Source organism: Aedes albopictus, chromosome 2 (genome assembly GCF_035046485.1).
Source record: "Aedes albopictus strain Foshan chromosome 2, AalbF5, whole genome shotgun sequence".
Taxonomy (NCBI): domain Eukaryota; kingdom Metazoa; phylum Arthropoda; class Insecta; order Diptera; family Culicidae; genus Aedes; species Aedes albopictus.
In genome coordinates, this window is record NC_085137.1 from 481,084,038 (window position 1) to 481,105,694 (window position 21,657).

At 42.4% G+C, this 21,657-nt stretch overlaps 2 protein-coding genes across 4 annotated transcripts in view; one reads left to right on the forward strand and one right to left on the reverse strand.

Moving 5' to 3' along the window:
- Positions 1-885: 885 nt before the first annotated feature.
- Positions 886-3,745, reverse strand: LOC109429027 (Golgi reassembly-stacking protein 2). Its single transcript, XM_019704856.3, has 4 exons — positions 3,562-3,745; positions 2,462-3,440; positions 1,987-2,309; positions 886-1,921 (listed from the first exon to the last, which is right to left on the reverse strand). Exons 1-4 carry the CDS (start codon positions 3,622-3,624, stop codon positions 1,592-1,594), a joined length of 1,695 nt encoding a protein of 564 aa, XP_019560401.3. The 5' UTR covers positions 3,625-3,745; the 3' UTR covers positions 886-1,591.
- A 5,166-nt stretch (positions 3,746-8,911) lies between these two features.
- The window catches only part of LOC109399228 (arf-GAP with dual PH domain-containing protein 1), a 42,410-nt gene continuing 29,664 nt past the window's right edge, over positions 8,912-21,657 (forward strand). The window contains exons 1-2 of one of the 3 annotated variants that reach the window (XM_062854116.1): positions 8,912-9,277; positions 9,418-9,507. The gene's annotated coding sequence lies outside the window, so the exon portion shown is untranslated. Of the gene's footprint in view, positions 9,363-9,417; positions 9,508-21,657 lie in introns of all 3 variants that reach the window. The other 2 variants (XM_062854114.1, XM_062854117.1) reach the window with 2 other exon arrangements.

Genomic DNA, 21,657 nt, shown 5'->3' on the forward strand with positions numbered 1-21,657 from the left:
GATTGCAAGAGAGTTCGTGGGGCAATATCAGGCTGGATTCATGGGTGAACGCGCTACAACGGACCAGATGTTCGCCATCCGCCAGGTGTTGCAGAAATGCCGCGAATACAACGTGCCCACACATCACTTGTTCATCGATTTCAAATCGGCATATGATACAATCGATCGAGACCAGCTATGGCAAATTATGCACGAGTACGGATTCCCGGATAAACTGATACGATTGATCAAGGCAACGATGGATCGAGTTATGTACGTAGTTCGAGTATCAGGGACACTCTCGAATTCCTTTCGAATTTTGCAGAGGATTACGGCAATGCTTTAGAGGGTGTGATAAGCAGAGCGGGGTTAAACATGAGTGGAAAGATTTTACGAAGTCCGTTCAGCTGCTTGGTTTTGCTGAAGATATTGATATTACAGCTCGCAAATTTGAGACGATGGCGGAAACGTACATCCGACTAAAGAGTGAAGCCAGGCGAATCGGATTAGTCATTAATAGTGTCGAAGACAAAGCACATGATGACAAAGGGCTCCGGGGAGGAATCACTGCGCCCGCCACCCCGAATTTCTATCGACGGTGATGAAATCGAGGCGGTTGAAGAATGTGTGTACTTGGGCTCACTGGTGTCCGCCGACAACGGCACCAGCAGAGAAATTCAGAGGCGCATTGTGGCAGGAAATCGAGCTTATTTTGGACTCCGTAGAATTCTACGATCGAACGGCACGAGACTGCACCAGCGTCAGTCGTGTACAATGACCAGAAAAATGAACGATGAATGAAGAGATCTTATAAAGAAGATTTTCTTCATCAAGGTGTATCTGGGAACAGAAATAATGTATACGCGACTAAGGAATTCTTTCACTGGATGTGCCATACTGAAAACGTTGCATTTTGATTGATTCTTTATTCCGATACTGATTTATACTAGATAACATAGAAAAAATGCCTGCTACAACTTATTCATATCGTTAATAATTTATCACTCCTTGCATGCACGTTATCATTAGTTTTAGCTTATCAACTTGTATCATCAAAGTCATAGTCGGTCCATAGACATCTCGAAAAAAAAATCCCCCGGGATACTTTCTCATACAACTAATTGCACTAAATAGTAAAATTTTATATTAAAAAGCTTCTTTGAAAATAATAGTGACGTTAAATTGTGTGGTTAACCAGGTGAACCTGGTTATCCCTTTCTCTCTCAATAATGATGCATTACTTAACTGTTTTACTGCAAAACAATTTTATAGCAAGTTGACATCCCAAACAACGTTCCCAGATTTTTTAGGCTTCAACAACGTAAATTCTGATCATAACGACCGTTATAAAATCTGAAATGTCACTATTGGATGATAAAATCTGAGACGATAAAATCATCCAGTAGTAACAGTTAAGCATTTATTACGGCTTTATTACTGTGGAACAATTTTTGTTCTTGAATCAGCTATAAAACCACGATAGAACCTAGAATGTTACTCACGGTTTGCGGCGAAACTCCACAGAACAGACCTCGGAGGCCTCGCAAATTATGTACAAACTCTTACGGATTACTTCTCGATTAGCTCGTTTGTCTGCTTCTTCCATCCATGTTTATTGGGAAGTCTGGGTCGAGGTGGGCGGCGGTGCTGCCGGACTGTTGCCAAACTGCAGTCCCCGCAGGGCTTCCGGAGGAATCGTGGCGTTCACCGTGATGGGCGGCATGCCCGGTAGGGAGATGGGCGTCGTGACGGCGCTCGGCTGGAACAGGGGCACGGATTGCGCCATATCGATGGCGGTGGTGCCTTGCTGCGGGAAGGTCGAATACATTTGGATCGGGGCCGGTGCCTGGCCGGCGGCGTACGTCTGCGGTTGATACTGCGACGACTGGACGCCGAAGTCCGTCGCTGGCATCGAGGGGTACGACAAGCTGGCCGGTTGGAACTGAAAGGGGGTTGGGTGTAGTGTGAGATTTCTTGGGGGAAATGAACTGTTCAGGGAAGACTTACAGCGCTGGCCAGGGAAGTAGCAGCGGCGGACATTGCCGGCGGAGCATTTCCATAGGTTTGGTAGAAATCGCTGGCCAGAGTCGACGGTGGTGGTACGTTGGAGGCGAAGACACCGGGATTGACCGTCGGTACGGTCATAGTGGACGAGACGACGTTAGTTTGATTGGTTGGTTGAGCGTAGGAAAGGTTGACCATGGTTTGCTGCTGTTGGCTGCTGGGCACCGAGAAAGCTTGGTGTTGCTGAGCAGGGGGCGAGTACATCGGAATAGTGGTCGATGCGGATGACATGGTAGCAGCAACATCCATTCCGGGAGATGGTGGAACTGAAACAATAAAAGCGCAGTTGTTACAGCCTTAAAATTTATATTTTGTCATTGCATACCGTCTCGTAGAACGAAAACCAAACCATAACATGTTGTTTGAATTCTTATCTCTCTACAAAACGTGTTCAAGATAACAGACTGTGTGCACTTACCATTGCTAGCGGCAGACGATGCCAGAGTTCCGGCCGGTGGTGTATAGTATGAATCGGTGATGGTAATCGGCGGCGAACTGACCGCTGCTGACGTTGCCGGCGTCACATTATTGTTAACGCTCAGAGCCATCTGACTCGGGGGATTGTTATTGGCCTGATCGGCTGTGCTCATGGTTGAGAATTGGTTGGCCAGCGCCGTGGTGGTACTATCTACGGTTCCGGTCTGCGAGACAGTCAGCAAATCCGTATGCACCGTTCCAGCCGTCGAGGCAAATGTGTTCGCCAGTGGGGGCACCATCGGAATGAACGGAATAGGTCGGTTGGCCGCATTGGGATCCGAAGCTGGAACAGACGTCGGCACCGAAGTCATACTTTGGCTCAGGGCTGCTCCTGTGGGTGGGGCCATTTTTGCATCCGCTGGCAGCACCCGGATCGGAATTCTGTGCAGATATCCATAACCGATTCCACATCCTAAGCTCCCCTCGCCACCCCATTTGTTGTTCGGAGTGATGGTCACCTCCCGGCAGGCATCCCGATCGATATTGTACACGTACATCTTCAATGGTCTTCCCTTGTGCGACTCAATCAGCGTGAACAAATCCTCGCTCTCGTGCAGGATAGAATCCGCTCCGATAATGTAATCCGTGAACGGGATCAAACCAGCCTCTTCTGCCGGCGACGACGGGTGCACCTCCAGAATGTGCCAAACATTCTCATTGGCACCCTCGAACGAACAGAACCGTATGCTCACCCCCAGAAGCCCTTGTCCTCCCCAGGTCGTACTCGGCGTAATGTTCACCACTCGGATGTTCTGCGTTTTGCTGCTGAAAATCGTCATCTGGATCTCCTTGTCAATATTTGCCTTCAGCAGCTCCTTCAGCGTATCGTTGTCCTGATCGAGTCGGGTGTTCCCAATCGCCAGGATGAAATCAAAGAACGCCTCCAGCCCGGCCATCTGACCGGGGGAATGATCCTGAACCTGTTCCAAAAACCGAAATTATCATTCCGCAATCATAAACAAGAAAAACTGAACACGTCATCTGTCATCCCGCAACTCCGGCAAGGGCAGTGATCAGAAAAACGAAAAATCCGGCACTTACCCGCAGGACGTGGTAGCCCTCGGTACCGCCACCGGGGACGGAAATACTGTGCGAGAGACCCATCGCTTGCCTGGAGCACACACGGCAACTGTAGCACGCTCAAATCGGATCAAATTTCTTCGGCTAAAATGAAGACGATCGCTCACTAGTCGCGGTGCAAAATTTATTGGTGATTGCGGCCAGGGTTGAAGTGTTATTTTGATGGGTCCACGGGCACGGAGATGACATTTTCTGTGGTGAATATGTGCGCTGATCGGCCAAAGTATGCTAAGTGGTGGGTTAGTCATGATTGGTTTTGGCCGATGTGGGCCACTCGGATCCATGAATGAGCCATTTTACGAAGTGACAACAATGTTGATGATGATATTGGTTTTTACGGGTTATTGGACACTACCTCCTGTCAAAATTCATTCATAAAATCGGCTCGTAAAATGGACTATAGGGATGATTTATAATTGGGTTGTTAGTGAATAAAATATTGGTATTTTCTATAGCCTAATCGAAAGAGCTCATTTTTCTAAGTATTATCGTCGCACCACCAAATCGAAGTCGTCGCTAGAAGCACATGCGAAGTTTCAGCTGCGAAGTAAATTTGAATCTATTTTTTCTGTTGCGCATCATTAAGCTAATTAAGAGCAACAATATGCACTAATCCAAATTGAGTTGCGACATTTCTAAGTAGGTTAAAAATCAATTTTCGCACGTTCGGTCACTTCGTATTTCGACCAAAAGCATAATATAACGTGATTTTATTAGATTCCAATACCTTTGTTTTGATAGTTAAATTAACAAAACAGTTGTAATTTTTGTCGATAGAATGACAGTTCAATCGATAAAATGACAGTTCGACCCGAACAAAAAAAAATCCCCATACAAACTTTAAATGCAGTTTAAAAATAGTTCCCGTTGTCCAAAAATGATGAAATTTTGGATTTCGACTAATTTTTGGGCGGAGAATTCGATTATGTAATAATCCGGATACCCCTAAAGAACCCAATTCTGTTATTTAAAATCGTCGATTTTTATTCTACATTTAGGTCAGCTGCGCTTTAACGGGGCGCCCGTAAGGTGGGCAATAGCAGAAGTCAAACGTCACTTTTTGAAATGAAGCACGATTTCTCGAGGTTGGTAGCCCCTAGGGTAGCCCTGAATTTTTATTAATAGTGATCATTTGACAGTTGAAAATTACCTTGAAAGACTTTCACTAACTGGGCTAAGAGTTTTAATGCAACGAAACGAAAGTTGACTGTACTCCCGCATAGAAAAATACAGTTAGTATCAAGGGGTAGTCACTCTACACACTTCATTTGTGCCAACGTTGTGCACTGGTGTGCCCTAGTGTGCCGAGGTGCCGAGAATCAGATTTGCACGCTTGTCATAATGGCGGATGCACTGAACTGAAAACATACTAAAACAATCTCAGCAAACATTGAATCGAAGGAAAAAATGACCACTGTCATGAAAATTGTGAAAATCTCTTCCGCAAGTTTTTATGATTATGTTATGTTGGATTTTCCAATTAAAATTATTATTTTATATTTTAGGTTCAGGAGCGGTGGCGTTAATAAAGAAGAATCAGCAATAATGCATAAAGGGACATATTATTGTTGTCAATCTAACCCCAATATATGAAACCAACTCGTGAAAATTGTTTCGAAGATCCATTTGCACAAACAAGTTTATTTCTTGCACAAAATAGACTACATTTTCATCCTGACTATGAATAAAATACGTTTAGAAACTGCCGAAACCGCAACGAAACCGTCACTTTCTCTTACATGGTCTGGTGTTCACTCCTGGAGATAAAATATACATATTTTCAAACTTATTCGCGGAATTACATTACACCCACGACAGCCCGGTTAAATGCCTTTGTCCTAGGGCAAACTAATTGGGAAGAAAGAACCTGAGTATTTTCGGTAGATTTGATTTCTTTCTTATGAGGGAGTTTGTCGGCCAAATGTTCTGGTACTTGGCCGTATAATTCAGTTTGGTTGGGAATGTTTTTAAGCTAATTTTGATGCTTATTACCCAAGCCAGACATGACAAAGAGAACAAAACTGGCGAAAATACTTAAGAACGAACATTTTCTGAATACGAAACAGGTTATTCTCGCAAAGGTTTCTAGGACAGATGTGGAGTAGTACTACTTTTACTATGACCTCAAAGGATAGTAGAACTGAGTAACGAGTGAAGACCTTTAAAGATAGAACAGATGGTAGTCCTTCGAGGTGAACCTTAGACCTGATGATGAAGTGATACAAAGTGTATTTATTTCGGGGTTTTGACTTGATTGTCATTGGGAATAATTGTTCTTCAAACTCAAAATACCCTGACCATTATTTCTGAGATCAAGATGATTTATTTATTGCTACGACTTGTGCTACGATGTAGTCTCCATATGATGACCGATGGACAAATACATATCACCAAACCCATAAAGACAACAGTCCGTAATGTTGATTTACGTTTTTGAACCTAAAATATGAAGAAAATAATGTAAAATGGTCAATGGGAAATGTAAAAATAGAGATAAACTCTTGCCGAAGCGATTTTTACGTTTTGACAGCTGGACATTTTTCCTGGTTTCAAAGTTTGCTGAGATGGTTTTCTCATAATTTCAGTTCAATGTGGGATCATGTGCCAGCCGGTACCATTGGTGTGCCCGATGTGCCCAAGGCACACTGTAGAGTGACTACCCCTTGGTTAGTATTAAGGTCCAAACAGTATGTGTCCTTTATCTGATACTGTTACTGTACCACGAACAGGTGCTTTTCCTTTGAAAACTATGTAACTTCGGCATTCGATCATAAAGAATTATGCACTCCATAACAAATTGTAACAATATGTATTATATAGTGCACAAATTGTCAAATAGTATAGCGATGAAAGGTTGTGAGACATAGTGGCAAAATAAAATGACCTTTTCTCAAATGGTTTGTGATGTTATTTGCGCAACACACTTATGGCGAAACTGGATCCATTTCCTCACTTTTTGGTTTTTGATTTTTTATAAAACAACGAAGCAATATTTTCAAAATCGGTTTTCGTGCACATGTAGAGTCTTGTGTAGAGTATGGATCAAGATATCTCCTGAATTTTTCCCTGGTGGAAAATGTTTATCGTTTTTTCGGAAACCATTTCTAAACAAAATTTCACAATAAAATGGTTTCTGCAAAAATGGAAAACTTTTTCCACCAGGAAAAAAATCAGGAGATACCTTGATCCATACTCTACATGTGCACGAAAACCGATTTTGAAAATATTGCTTCGTTATTTAATAAAAAAATCAAAAACCAAAAAAAATGAGGAAATGCTTCCAGTTTCGCCTTGTACATGCGTATTTAACTGTACATCACTTAAATTCAACAGTTTGCTAAATAGTTACACCACAGAGAAACAGACGTAACTCTTGGATCAAATTTCATTGGAAAACATCGTTACCAAAACATAACCGCCCAATGCTTAACGTACTGTGATTGGCCGGGTCATCACAAGGTGGCAGTAGTGAGCAAATGTCAAACAGGAGCCAAAAAGACGCCAGCGCAGCGAGTGGTCAATCGACCTACAACCGAAAATTTGAATCAACCGTTAAAAAGGTGATCGATGAGAAGCGAGCGGAGTGTGACGTCTGTTTCTCTGTGCTATATATCAAGATTGAGTTGAAATAAGGGCGAAAGTAACATGAGAGAGTTTTCTTCATCGACTCTCTCTTCTTCAAATTAAAGTGACAAGATGCAAGTATGGTTGAACTTTTAGATCATAAATCGCTAGGTTGCGATGCAATCTAGCATCTAAGCACAGACAAACAGACGTAACACTTCGAACATTTTTCGATTCAAATCATAGTCGCGGAAACATATTCGCCCAATGCTAAAAGGACTAAGTTTGGCCGACCACCAACTAGGTGCCGGTAGTGAGCAAACGTCAAACTCGAACAAAAACTATGCGAGCGCCACGGTTGGGCAGTTGGCCAACTATCAAATTTTGAAAAAGACCGTTAAATCGGTGTACGATGAGAATTATCAGAGTGTTACGTCTGTTTGTCTGTGGTCTAAGTGTAAAAAAGTTCGATTTAATTTATATTTAATATTTATAATATTGTGCCTTGCAAGATAAATCCGCAAAACGCGTTTGTCTTCTTCTTTTCCATCAAGTTGTCAAAATATAACCGCACCACTATGAGCGACCTGATGGTCAGAAATTCTGTATGCGGCGCTCATATCAAATCCACATGCTGCTGCGGCGATATGGCCGCGAGGAGATGCACGCGATACAGACGCAATGTGGAAATGGAAAAGATGAAGCCGCATCCTCCTGCAGCATCACTAATAACATCCCGATTATTAAATACAAAGCCGACGAGGTGATGAGTATGCGTATAGTGGAACAATGTAGCGATAAATATTCTTACGATTTCTGGCCACTTGAGATGCCATTGTACTAACTTTTGTTTTGGTATGAACGGCCTGAAGGCTGCTGCGATGCTGCTGGGCGGGTGACAGTATCTGTTCGACTTTGACATTGCGTCTGTATCGCGGGAATCTCCTAGCGGCCATATCGCCGCCGCCCAATGTGGATTTATTATAAGCGCCGCAATATTTTAATATTTCTAGATTGAGTTTAAATAAGGGCGAAAGTAACATGAGAGAGTTCTCTTCATCGACTCTCTCTTCTGCAAATTAAAGTGACAAGATGCAAATTCAATCGAACTTTTTTACACTTGAACGCTAGATTGCATCGCAACCTAACGATTTATGGCCAAAAAGTTCTACCATACTTGCATCTTGTCACTTTAATTTGAAGAACAGAGAGTCGATGAAGAGAACTCGCTCATGTTACTTTCGCCCTTATTTAAACTCAATCTAGATTTATAAATCCGAGATTTCATAAAGTTTATCGATTTTTTCCTTTCCGTTTTGGACATCTCTACTCAGATGGATGTTTTTATCAGTGGGGTGACACGGCTGTCAAACTCGGTACATCGCCGCTCCACCCATCATCATTTTTGGTACGGCGCGTTTTGGTACCCACTTTCTGGTCGGTTTACCCTAACTCGCTCCTGATTTTCGGGTGTGTGGCTCGTGTGATGCTAGTGCTTATTTCAGAAATTACACATTTTAAACGAAATCGTTGTTTTTGATGATTGTTTCTCTTTCTTTATCACTTTGCATGATATTATATGTAGCAGCGTCGATGCTTCCAGCGCAGTTTTTCCATGAATTAAGCAATCAAAACAAAACATTGGACGCCATGTTGAATTGAATGCTGGGTAGATGATTCTGGCCCTTCGTCATCCCCCTGGTTTTTATCATCCATCATCATTGGCCCATCATCGCGCACAGTCAGTTCTGTGGTGAGTTTGCGAGTGTGTTCGGTGATGATCACGCAGTGTGAAGTGAAAATCGGGAGCACGAAATCGTCGGAAGCAACTTTTGGGCACTTTATCCGCAGTAAAGTAATGAAAATTGTTCGCAAATTGGCAAATTTGCGCTAGTGTGGATCCTGTACACAAAGTCAACGATCAAATTTTCCGAAAAAAAGCAGTGCCCTTCGAACCCGAGCGAGAAAAACACATTGCGTCAGCTCCTTGCGGGTCAACTCCCGTCGTCGTCGTCGCGGTGGAAAAAATTCATTCAAGATCTCGTCGAACCTCCCCGTGTCTGACCAAATACTACTACGATTGAAGAAGAAAAGTGCACGCACGGAACGGAACGTAAGTTTGTTGGAAGCAAGAAGAGTGCGCGGGGCGCGGCGAACGTCAGACAATCGGTCGGAAGTTGGAGCGCGGCGCGGCGGAGGTGACAAATAAAAATAAAACGCGAGTGCATTGAAAGTTTTTCGTTTTTCCTGCAGTAATGTGTGGCGTAGAAAATACGCGCAATATGGCAGCGAAAAATGAGTGGTGTTGATTTATTTTTTCGACACGGGACGTATTTTGGATCGGTTTGTATTACGGGGATTACGGATTTGGGGGCTTTATTGACCCAGCCAGGCGCAGTCCCACTTGAGTAGCCAGAAGAAGCCAGCAGCATCGCAATGAAGGAAGGGCAGGGAAACAAAAAGAAAAGAGGGCATCGTCGTGTGTTGTATTTATATTGATGCGTGCGTTTGTGTGTGTGTCTGTCTGGCTGCTGGCTCCTCGGTGCTCTCTCTCGCGGCAGTGATTCCCAACTGATTTTGGTTTGCGACTCATTGGATAAAATTAGAAGTTGTTAAAAAATAATGTTGATTCATAAACTGTACTAATTATCGTGTATTAGTACTTGAACTTCTTTCTAAAAGGCTGTTTGCAGTTCAGAAGGATTTTCTTAGCCTATTTTGATGCATGGGATATTCCTTGCCTGAATCGCTCAAGAAACCGCTTTTTCTTCGATCGCAGTTACAAATAAATGACAGTTCAAATGGCAGTAACCGTAGAAAGTTTGTGCCAGGAATCACTTAAGAAGGTTTTTGAGCGATTCTATTCGAATTCAAAATTAAGTTTAATAATTCAAACATATTTATCTAAATCTGAAATATGGATCAGAAAACAGAAAATTTGACGTTTAAGCGGTGTCGGCACCGCTCAAACGTCAAATTTTCTGTGAGAGTAAGCAGACCAGCATAAATTCGGGCAGTGGACCATAAATAAAAATGAAATGGTGTAGGTATATCAAAGTGTCTTGAGTATATCAATGTGGTGAATCCTTGTCGTTTTGACAGGTCTCTTGTTCGATTGGAACTATGGGGATAACAGAAAATCGACTGTTCCCATTTTTGACGTTTTTCCTCTTTGTTTTATCCAGGCTCGTTAGTTCTCGCGTTACATTTGAAAAGGGCCTATCCCCAGAACGTAAACATTGAGAAAAATCGATGCAAACATTTTCCATCACATTTCTTATCCGTATTTCACCGTTTTCAGATTTTTCAACATGCTTTTTGTTTTAATGACACAAGAATAGATGTATCTATGTTTCAATAATCAAGTTTGCAATAAAAAATATCAAAAAAGTATGAAAAATTATAGATAAACATGTAAAGCTAATTTAAAAAGCTTCACCCGGTGTAAGCCTTATTGTGAGTCTTTCTAAAATTTTCTTAGCGTGGATTGGTCCCCCGAGTGAGTCCGTTGTTGACATCGTATCAAGGCTTGGCCGTTTTTGAGAGAGAGAATTCTCTCTCTCGGCGCTCGGGCCGAGAGCCTTTCGGAAAATTTTCGGTTGTCGGCCCTTTAAACGAGAGGACCAGCAAATGAAAACAAAATTTTACCGTTACTGGCCCATTTGGAACACGGGCCTATAAATGATTGAAAAAAAAAGCATTGATCGGCCGTTTTGAAGGTGGGGTTTATTCTGATACGATTAACGGTTAGGCGGGTGATGTTTGCACAGTATGTTACTGTTGGGGGATGCTATGGAAAGGTATAAAAATCGATTTGTTTACATTTTATCGATAGGCCCTTTTCAAATGTAATGCGAGAGTTATGGTTGCCATCCGTCCTGATTTAGCAAGCCATAATCTGATTTTGGGCTTATTTTGGCGAAAATTCCTTAAAAAATCCGATGAGTTTTGCTCATTTTTTCCACAAAATAAATGAAAATTTCCTGATTTTCCATGTTTATCAAATGGTAGCCCTATCGTTAGTGTATGTACTACCTTAGTTACAGCTGACAGTGCTTTTTAGTTGGGTTTTGCCCCAACCAGTGAACATCCAACCATCGAGATAGCCCATCTAACGAGCTTCCAACGAACGAATCGGCACTGTATGTCACGAATAGGCTCCGGAACGGTTCAACGAAATTAATTCTTTTACTGTTTAATTCGTGAAGGGCTTCGACGTGTTTGTGTGAAAAATAAGCTAAGGCCTCAAGTACACAGGGTCAAATATTTGACCTGGTTAGGATTACTGTTTCAAACAGCTGAGGGTTTTAATAACCTTTTTCCAAATATTGACAACCTTCAATTCAATTCAGCACTTGTTAGTGGCAGTAGCTCCTCCTCTCTGGAGTCACCAATCGTGCTGCCAATCTTCCAATTGGAAGCGCGATTGGTGTGGTGTTCCTCTTGCGGTGGGACTAGACCAAATACTTACTGAATCCAGCAGCAACCCTTGTTCACAGCTATCGCGTTGACGAATCGACGATGATCTAGATGACGAAACCCACAATAGTTTCACGGTACCGTTGCGAAGCGATACGGTATTACATTCGGTATTCTGGTGAAGTGACTTAACAGCTGCTTATAAAAAGTTTCGGATCTTCCGAAAATTTCTTCAAGCCGTTTAATGATTTGCAGTACATTCGCTGCGCTTATCATCAAATTGGAAACGCATTAATATTTCACTGTACGGTAGTGCATACAGATATCTCGTTTTTCTGGGTGACTTCAACACAAATCTCTTAGTAAATTCGCCGAAATCCATTAGGCTGCAAAGCGTACTTTCTACTTATTCGCTGCATTGTTCAGGAACCGAGCCCACATACTTCCACAATCACGGAGCTTCCCAATTGGATTTGATATTAACTAATGATGCATCCAAAGTATTGAGATTTAATCAGATTGAAGCTCCAGTATTGTCAAACCATGATTTAGTCTTTGCATCTCTTGATTTTGATTATAAAGTTAGTCCAAAAAGTTTCGAGTTTCGTGAATATAACGCTGTTAAAGTTGATCCGTTGATAAATGTGTTTTATGCAGCTGACTGGAGGTCTTTTTATTCCTCTAATGATTCTAACCAACAGTTAGAGTTTTTAAATTCTTTGCTTACTGATTTACATAACACTTTTGTTCCTATTCGCACTGTTCGTAGCAAAAGAAATATTAATCCGTGGTTCAATTCTGCAATTAGTACAGCAATGGTAGATCGAGATTTACTTTATGCTAGGTGGAAATGCTTTAAAAGCTCTGATGATTTATTGGCTTTTAAAAGAGCGCGAAACAAAGTAAATATGCTTATAAGATCAGCTAAACAAATTTATTATGCTTCCAAGTTTGATAATAATCTGTCCTCGAAAGAATTGTGGAAGAATGTTAAAATGCTTGGAATAAATTCATCAGAAAATCAAAACATTGTTAATTTCTCTGCTGACGAAATTAATAATAATTTTCGCAAACATTTTACACGTAACATCACTGCAATAGAAGGTTCCTGTGAAACAATTCCCATAGAACGTGAATATTTTTACTTCAATAGAATAAGTGAATCTGAAGTTGTTATTGCCATGAACTCAATACAGTCAAACGCTCTTGGTCTGGACATGCTGCCAATCAAATTTTTAAAATCTATTTGTCCAATTTTGATTGAGCCAATCACGCATCTATTTAATTCAATAATAACAACCAGTGTTTTTCCGGATGCATGGAAGAAATCAAAGATTGTACCCATCAAGAAAAAAACAAACTTGAACACTTTAGACAATTTGAGACCAATTAGTATATTGTGCGCATTGTCGAAAGTTTTCGAAAAAGTAATTAAGTCTGATATTTGCGATTATTTAAACCGTCATAATCTGCTTAATCAAAATCAGTCAGGTTATCGACCTAAACGTAGCACTAAAACAGCGATGATTAAAATAATTGATGATATTGGTATTGTGATCGACAATGGACGACCGGTTGTTTTAATTCTTTTGGATTTCTCAAAAGCATTTGACACTGTTTCTCATGCAATTCTTTGTCACAAACTTAAGACTCAGTTCACCTTTTCGGATCATGCCGCTTATCTTATAAAATCCTACTTAACTTCAAGATCACAAGCTGTTTTTAGCAATGGTAGTTTATCTGAATTCGTTGTTATAGAATCCGGAGTGCCTCAAGGTTCTATATTGGGCCCAATTTTATTTTCGCTGTATATTAACGACCTGCCTTCCGTTGTAAAGAAATGCGAAATTCATCTGTTTGCAGATGATGCTCAAATATATTATGCGTGTTTGACGAACTCTATTGAAGAAATCAATCTGGATATCAATGAAGACTTACGGCGAATACATGAATGGTCTCGCAAGAACATGCTGACTTTAAATGCAAGAAAAACAAACGCTATTTTCATTTCGAATAATTCTTCTCTAAATACGCTTAAACCATTATTGAAACTTGGTGAATCTATTGCGTTTGTTCAAAGTGCAACTAGCCTAGGTATTCGCATTGAATCTAATTTTGAATGGGAGAACCACGTAACAGCCCAGTGCGGGAAGATTTATGCAAGTCTTCGAACGCTTACCAGAACTTCGTCATTTTTGTCTATTGCTACCAAATTGAAATTATTTAAAGGTCTAATTTTTCCATATTTTATAGCATGCGATTTTCTGCTTGATTCCATATCTGCTTTTACTTTCAACAAGCTGAAAGTTGCTCTTAATGCGTGTGTTCGTTATGTGTTCAATTTAAATAGCTATTCAAGCGTTTCTCAACTACAACACTTACTCATTGGCTGTCGTTTTGAAAACTTCAGTAAGTTTCGCTGTTGCTTGCTTCTACATAAAATTTCCAGTACAAGACAACCCGGCTATTTACACAATAAGTTAAAAATTGGAAGAAGCAATCGTTTTAAGAAATATATACTACCAAGATATCACACGTTTAAATACGGGAATACATTTTTTGTGCGAGGTGTAGTACATTGGAATTCATTACCTACTAATCTTTCAAATGAAAATTCGTTAATAGCTTTTAAGAGGGGATGTAGAGAGCATTTCAAGTAAAGTTAATATTAGTGTTATGTTTCGAAGTATTAGTTTTAACAGAATTAATGGCGCTTTGTTACTACCATTATTTATCGTAAGTAACATAAAAAAGACTTAAGTCTTACGTTACATGAAATAAACAATAAATAATAATAATAATTGTTGCGTGAACACACGCACAGTGGACTGTATAGGGTGGATGGAATGGGGCTGGCTATTGGCCGGTTGGCCTCACCGGATGCGCTCGTCCCCGCAGAGATCGAGCCGGATGGGAGCAGGAGCGGTTTGGAGCTCCTTCCCGGGGGTGCCCGCAGGCGAATGGTATCCAACTCTCAAGTGGACTAGTTCAGCCTCGGTCGGCTGATAGCACACTCCAACTGGTGGTCAGAAGCTAAGAGCTCTGACACCAGAAACCAGGATTGGTTCGGATAGGTGGATGAAACTAGAGGAATAATTTCTCTTAACTTAATTCTATTTATTGCGATCGTTAGCCGGATCGATTTACACTCTACTTCGCGCAACGCGCGTATATTTATACCGTCCCCAATGTGCACTAGAAACTGGTGGAACGTTCTAGATGCACGCGTGATGATGGTTAACGATGATGATGATGATCGGCACTCGGCAGTGGACGCGTACACTGTGCGTGGAAGTTCTCTCTTTCTCTCTGTGTTGGCTTCGTCGGGTTACTCATCTCTCGTGGGTTCCGCCTCGCTCGTCACACGTTTCTCATCATCGTCTCGGTCGCTCGTATACACTCGTTGCACGGGTGTGCGGGTTGTGTCGGAGAGCAACTGTTCGGTACTCGTGGGTTTGCTATGTTCCGACTGTGCGCTCGCTCTCAATATGCGGCGACTGACTGCTAAATTCTGCTGGTTGATGGGAGGTGGGACTCGACGGGCGCAATGTGATGTTGATGGTGCGTTTTCAGTCTTCAGTTCGCTTTGCGGACTGAACAATAATTTTGCTGCAGATCGACTCAACGCTTGTTCCAATCGGTTTCATTCATTTCATTTATTTAGTATTACATCAAATTCAAGATAAAACTGAATCAACAATATTTCTCCATAATACACGGTTTGTGGCTGCCGCTCTCCATCCTCGGTCGCGCCCGATGCTCACGCTCCACCTGGTCCGCCCATCGTGCTCTCTGCGCTCCATGCCTTCTTGTGCCAACCGGATCAGTTGCAAACACCAGCTTTGCAGGGTTGTTGTCCGGCATTCTTGCAACATGCCCTGCCCACCGTATCCTTCCGGCTTTGGCCACCTTCTGGATGCTGGGTTCGCCGTAAAGTGCAGCGAGCTCGTGGTTCATTCTTCTCCGCCACACACCGTTCTCCTGCACACCGCCGAAGATCGTCCTTAGCACGCGTCGCTCGAAAACTCTGAGTGCTTGTAGGTCCTCCTCGAGCATGGTCCATGTCTCGTGCCCGTAGAGGATTACCGGTCTTAGCGTTTTGTACATGGTGCATTTGGTGCGTGGGTGAATCTTTTTCGACCGCAGTTTCTTCTGGAGCCCGTAGTAGGCCCGACTTCCGCTGATGATGCGCCTCCGAATTTCACGGCTCACGTTGTTGTCAGCCGTCAGTAAGGATCCGAGGTAGACGAATTCCTCCATCACCTCGAAAGTATCCCCGTCTATCGTAACATTACTACCCAGACGGATCCGGTAGTTTTCGGTTCCGCCTACCAGCATGTACTTTGTTTTTGAGGCATTCACCACCAGTCCGACCTTTGCTGCTTCGCGTTTCAGGCGGGTGTACAGCTCTGCCACCGTTCCAAATGTTCTGGCAATAATGTCCATGTCGTCCGCAAAGGACACAAATTGTCCGGATTTTGTGAAAATCGTTCCCCGGCTGTTGAGCCCGGCTCGTCGCATCACACCTTCCAGAGCGATGTTGAAGAGTAGGCATCACCCTGTCGCAGTCCCCGGCGAGATTCGAATGAACTGGATAGTTCACCCGAAACCATTACGCAGTTTTGCACACCGTCCATCGTTGCTTTAATCAGTCTAGTCAGCTTCCCAGGAAAGTCGTTTTCGTCCATGATTCTCCATAGCTCTGCGCGGTCGATACTGTCGTATGCCGCTATGAAGTCGATGAACAGGTGATGCGTTGGGAACTGGTATTCACGGCATTCTGGAGGATTTGCCGTACGGTAAAGATCTGGGCAGTTGTCGACCGGCCGTCGATGAAGCCGGCTTGATAACTTCCCACGAACTTGTTTGTTTTAGGTGACAGGCGACGGAAGATGATCTGGGATAGCACTTTGTAGGCAGCATTCAAAATAGTGATCGCCCTGAAGTTCTCACATTCCAAATGGTCGCCTTTCTTGTGAATGGGGCAGATTACCCCTTCCTTCCACTCCTCCGGTAGCTGTTCGGTTTCCCAGATCCTGACTATCGGCCGATGCAGACAGGTGGCCAACTTTTCTGGGCCCATCTTGATAAGTTCAGCTGTGATACCATCCTTACCAGCTGCTTTGTTGGTTTTGAGCTGGTGAATGGCATCCTTAACTTCCCTCAGCGTGGGAGTTGGTTCATTTCCGTCCTCCGCTGCACTGGCGTCGTCGTTTCCTCCGTTGCCGTGGGCTCCCGTGCCTACGTTCTCCACGCCGTTCAGGTGCTGATCGAAGTGCTGCTTCCACCTTTCGATCACCTCACGTCCTTCCGTCAAGAGGCCTCCGTCTTTATCCCTGCATATTTCGGCTCGCGGCACGAAGCCGTTGCGGGATGCGTTGAGCTTCTGATAAAACTTCCGTGTTTCTTGGGAACGGCACAGCAGTTCCATTTCTTCACACTCCGCTTCTTCCAGGCGGCGCTTTTTCTCCCGAAAGACGCGGGTCTGCTGTTTCCGCTTCTGTTTATAACGTTCCACGTTCTGTCGAGTCCCTTGCTGCAGCATTACCGCCCTCGCTGCATTCTTCTCCTCCAAAACCGTTCTGCACTCTTCGTCGAAACATTCGTTCCGTCGATTCCGTTCCACGTACCCGATGGTGCTCTCGGCTGCGTCGTTGATGGCTGCTTTCACTATACTCCAGCAGTCCTCTAGAGGGGCCTCATCGAGCTCACCCTCGTGTGGCAACGCGGCCTCGAGATTCTGCGCGTATGCTGAGGCGACATCCGGTTGCTTCAGTCGCTCTAGGTTGTACCGTGGCGGTCGCCGGTATCGTACATTGTTGATGACGGAGAGTTTTGGGCGCAGTTTGACCATCACCAGATAGTGGTCGGAGTCGATGTTGGCGCCACGATAGGTCCTGACGTCGATAATGTCGGAGAAGTGCCTTCCGTTAATCAGAACGTGGTCGATTTGCGATTCCGTCTGCTGTGGTGATCTCCAGGTGTAACGATAACGATAAGGGAGGCTGTGTTGGAAAAAGGTGCTACGTATGGCCATATTTTTGGAGGCGGCGAAATCAATGAGTCGTAGGCCGTTTTCGTTCGTCTGCTGGTGGGCGCTGAACTTTCCTGAATTCCTCCTCCTGGCCTACCTGAGCGTTCAAATCACCTATGATGATCTTGACGTCGCGGCTTGGGCAGCGATCGTACTCGCGTTCGAGCTGCGCGTAAAATGCGTCCTTGTCATCATCAGTGCTTCCGGAGTGTGGGCTATGCACGTTTATTATGCTGAAGTTGAAGAATCGGCCTTTGATTCGCAACCTGCACATTCTTTCGTCGATCGGCCACCAACCGATCACGCGCCTCTGCATATCACCCATCACGATGAAAGTTGTTCCCAGCTCGCGTGTGTTGCCGCAGCTCTGGTAGATGGTATGATTACCTCTAAACGTTCGTACCATGGATCTTGTCCAACACACCTCCTGCAGCGCTACGATGCCGAACCCGCGGTCCTTCAGTAGATCGGCGAGTATGCGGTTGCTCCCAATGAAGTTGAGAGATCGGCAGTTCCACGTACCGAGTTTCCAATCGCAAATCCTTTTTGTTCGCTGGGGTCGTTGCCGTTGGGTTCGGTTCGTATTATTCTGTTGCTGATTTTCCGTTACAATGGTTTTTTACGGCTGACTCGTAGGGCCTGACACCAACCCCCTACTTTCCGGAGGACCATAGTGCACAGTTGAGCTTAGAGTCCTTCCCTGGCACTCGGACGTAGATCAGCCGCCCCTAACATGGGGATCAGACGCTGTTGTGAGCCGCTCCTCCTGGAGAACAGACGCTCAGGTTTACCGAAGCAAACCCCCCCTTCCCTGTCAGCCTATGACCAAAGTTCCCACCGGGGTTGGTTACCCGATCTTCCCTAAGGTTGCTCATAGTTTCCGACCGCAAATATATCCATCTCTTATGTACACATGCATGAAGAGCGATGCGATTTATTTACTGTTGAAACTGTTTGCCTAACTTTCAGGCGTCTCTTCATCACCGACTGTGGTGAGGAAGAACAATTGAAACCTGGTAGGCGACCAACGTGTCGTTCGCACTCTTTCATATACGACAGATTACTACAGAAGAGGTAGAAGCTCGAATATGACTTAAGGGCAAAGTCTTCGGTATACCAATCCGTGTGGTCAATTAATGATTTTTAATGAAACTCAACGTACATATGTACAGATGGATATATTATTAGTAAAATTGCGAAAAAATCCACAGCTCAGGTGAGATTTGAACTCACGACCCTTATACGCTAGACAAGTGCTTTTCCAACTAAGCTACCGAGGCAATTAATGACACGGCATTTTGGTTGGTACAAGGTAATTCCAATCTCATCGATCATGCTTCATCTTTCCCTTAAATTTCACCGCAAATATATCCATCTCTTATGTACACATGCATGAAGAGCGATGCGATTTATTTACTGTTGAAACTGTTTGCCTAACTTTCAGGCGTCTCTTCATCACCGACTGTGGTGAGGAAGAACAATTGAAACCTGGTAGGCGACCAACGTGTCGTTCGCACTCTTTCATATACGACAGATTACTACAGAAGAGGTAGGAGCTCGAATATGACTTAAGGGCAAAGTCTTCGGTATACCAATCCGTGTGGTCAATTAATGATTTTTAATGAAACTCAACGTATAAGGGTCGTGAGTTCAAATCTCACCTGAGCTGTGGATTTTTTCGCAATTTTACTAATAATATATCCATCTGTACATATGTACGTTGAGTTTCATTAAAAATCATTAATTGACCACACGGATTGGTATACCGAAGACTTTGCCCTTAAGTCATATTCGAGCTTCTACCTCTTCTGTAGTAATCTGTCGTATATGAAAGAGTGCGAACGACACGTTGGTCGCCTACCAGGTTTCAATTGTTCTTCCTCACCACAGTCGGTGATGAAGAGACGCCTGAAAGTTAGGCAAACAGTTTCAACAGTAAATAAATCGCATCGCTCTTCATGCATGTGTACATAAGAGATAGATATATTTGCGGTGAAATTTAAGGGAAAGATGAAGCATGATCGATGAGATTGGAATTACCTTGTACCAACCAAAATGCCGTGTCATTAATTGGCTCGGTAGCTTAGTTGGAAAAGCACTTGTCTAGCGTATAAGGGTCGTGAGTTCAAATCTCACCTGAGCTGTGGATTTTTTCGCAATTTTACTAATAATATATCCATCTGTACATATGTACGTTGAGTTTCATTAAAAATCATTAATTGACCACACGGATTGGTATACCGAAGACTTTGCCCTTAAGTCATTAAGAAAGATGATATTAAAAGCCATCGTCAAAGGAAAATAGCAACCACCAGGGCAAAATATAAGGTAATTTTGAGGGTGAAAACTTTAAATTTCGAAGTGAAACGATTTCGGTGACGTTACAATGAGGGAGCATTCTAATTCTTCTACAGATGTATTTGTAGATGTCATCTAATGAAATATAGCGCATTAAGTTCACCACTGGACTATCCAAGAGTTTTCATGAGTGCGAAAACGTAAATTAAAGTGCGCGATTGCTACAAATAAACTCGGTGTGTTCAGAGCACTTATTCAGCATAAATCAAAGAAATAGTGCGCAGAAGACATCGACAGGATTTAACGTTGAACAATTTGTCATTAAAATCATCGTCATCATCAAACATTCGAAAGCAGTTTTCTCGTTTGAAACAAAAGCCTTTGCCGTAAAAATGTATTCACTATAATCCACATGAGGAATGGAAAGCAGTGAATATATTTTTATGGCTGTTGTTTTGATTTACAGCGAAAAAACTGCTTTTCATTTTGAGAAAATTGATGACGGATGCTTGATCCTTAAAGCAATCGTGCACTTTTATTAACGTTTTCGCACTTATAAACCCGGATAAAAAATACAATAGAAAAACATAGGATTCTTATGTAACAGTACCATTGAAAACCATACTCTCACAATAGAATTCAATGTTAAAATAACAGTTGAAAAACAATAGAATCAAATGTTTCTAACAATAGACTCAAATGTGAATGAGCATTTCACATTGAATTGTATAGGTTGTTAAGTATCGTAACAATACAAAAAATGACTTTTTTCCATACAAGTTTTTTCGCAAAACAGAAGATTCTAATGTAAATGAAATGTTGTTAATACATATACGGGGAATCAAATATACCGAAGATTTTTATGTATTTGTATTGTTTTGAATTGTTAAATATGCCAAGAACTGTCTATTTTGAACTGTGATCTTACATTAGATTCAATGGTTTGGGGATGGTTTTCTATTGTGAAACAGAAGATTCTTATGTTTTCGAGTTGTTCCAAAAAGTGAATTACACGGTAAACGTATTGTTTTGGGTAGTGATTTTATTTATGGTTCCACATTTGATTCAATTGTTTTGGAATTGTTTTCTATTGTGAAACAGAACATACTGTTTGTACTGTATTTACATTGAATTCAATGGTTTGGGTATCGTTTTCTATTGTGATACCTTGTGTGATACAGAAGATTCTTATGTTTTCGAATTGTTTCAAACAGTGAATTGCACGGTAAACGTATTGTTTTGAGTAGTAATTTTATTACTGATTCCACATTTGATTCAATGGTTTGGGAATTGTTTTCTATTGTGATACACAAGATTCTTATGTTTTCATATTGTTCTTTGAGCACTGACTTAATTACACATTAGATTCTATTGTTTTGGAATTACTTTCAATTGTGATTACGGAACATACTGTTTTGCCCTATCCTATCCAAAGGTTTGGGAATTGTTTTCTATTGTGAAACAGAAAATTCTAATGTTTTGGAATAGTTTTATTTTACAAGCGATCATGAACATTTTGGCATGATTTGATCTATTTCTGCTTTTTACTTTTGTTACTGATTGCTTGAGAAAATTCTGAAAAACAGTGAATCTGAACTATCTTTATGCATTTGGACTAGAAGCTTGTATATTCAGGGCTACATTTTAAGAACACAGATCGAAAAATTATCTAATATTTGGATCAATCATGTCGTAAATCGAGTAATGTTTAATTGCATTAATGATTGAAGCTTGGGCTCCCA

Coding starts and splice junctions, on each gene's coding strand:
- LOC109429027 (XM_019704856.3), bottom strand. CDS start 3,624: ATGGGTCTCTCGCACAGTATTTCCGTCCCCGGTGGCGGTACCGAGGGC. Junction 3,441..3,561: donor AGGGCTACCACGTCCTGCGG/GTAAGTGCCGGA, acceptor TTTTTGGAACAG/GTTCAGGATCATTCCCCCGG. Junction 1,922..1,986: donor CTACTTCCCTGGCCAGCGCT/GTAAGTCTTCCC, acceptor ACCCCCTTTCAG/TTCCAACCGGCCAGCTTGTC.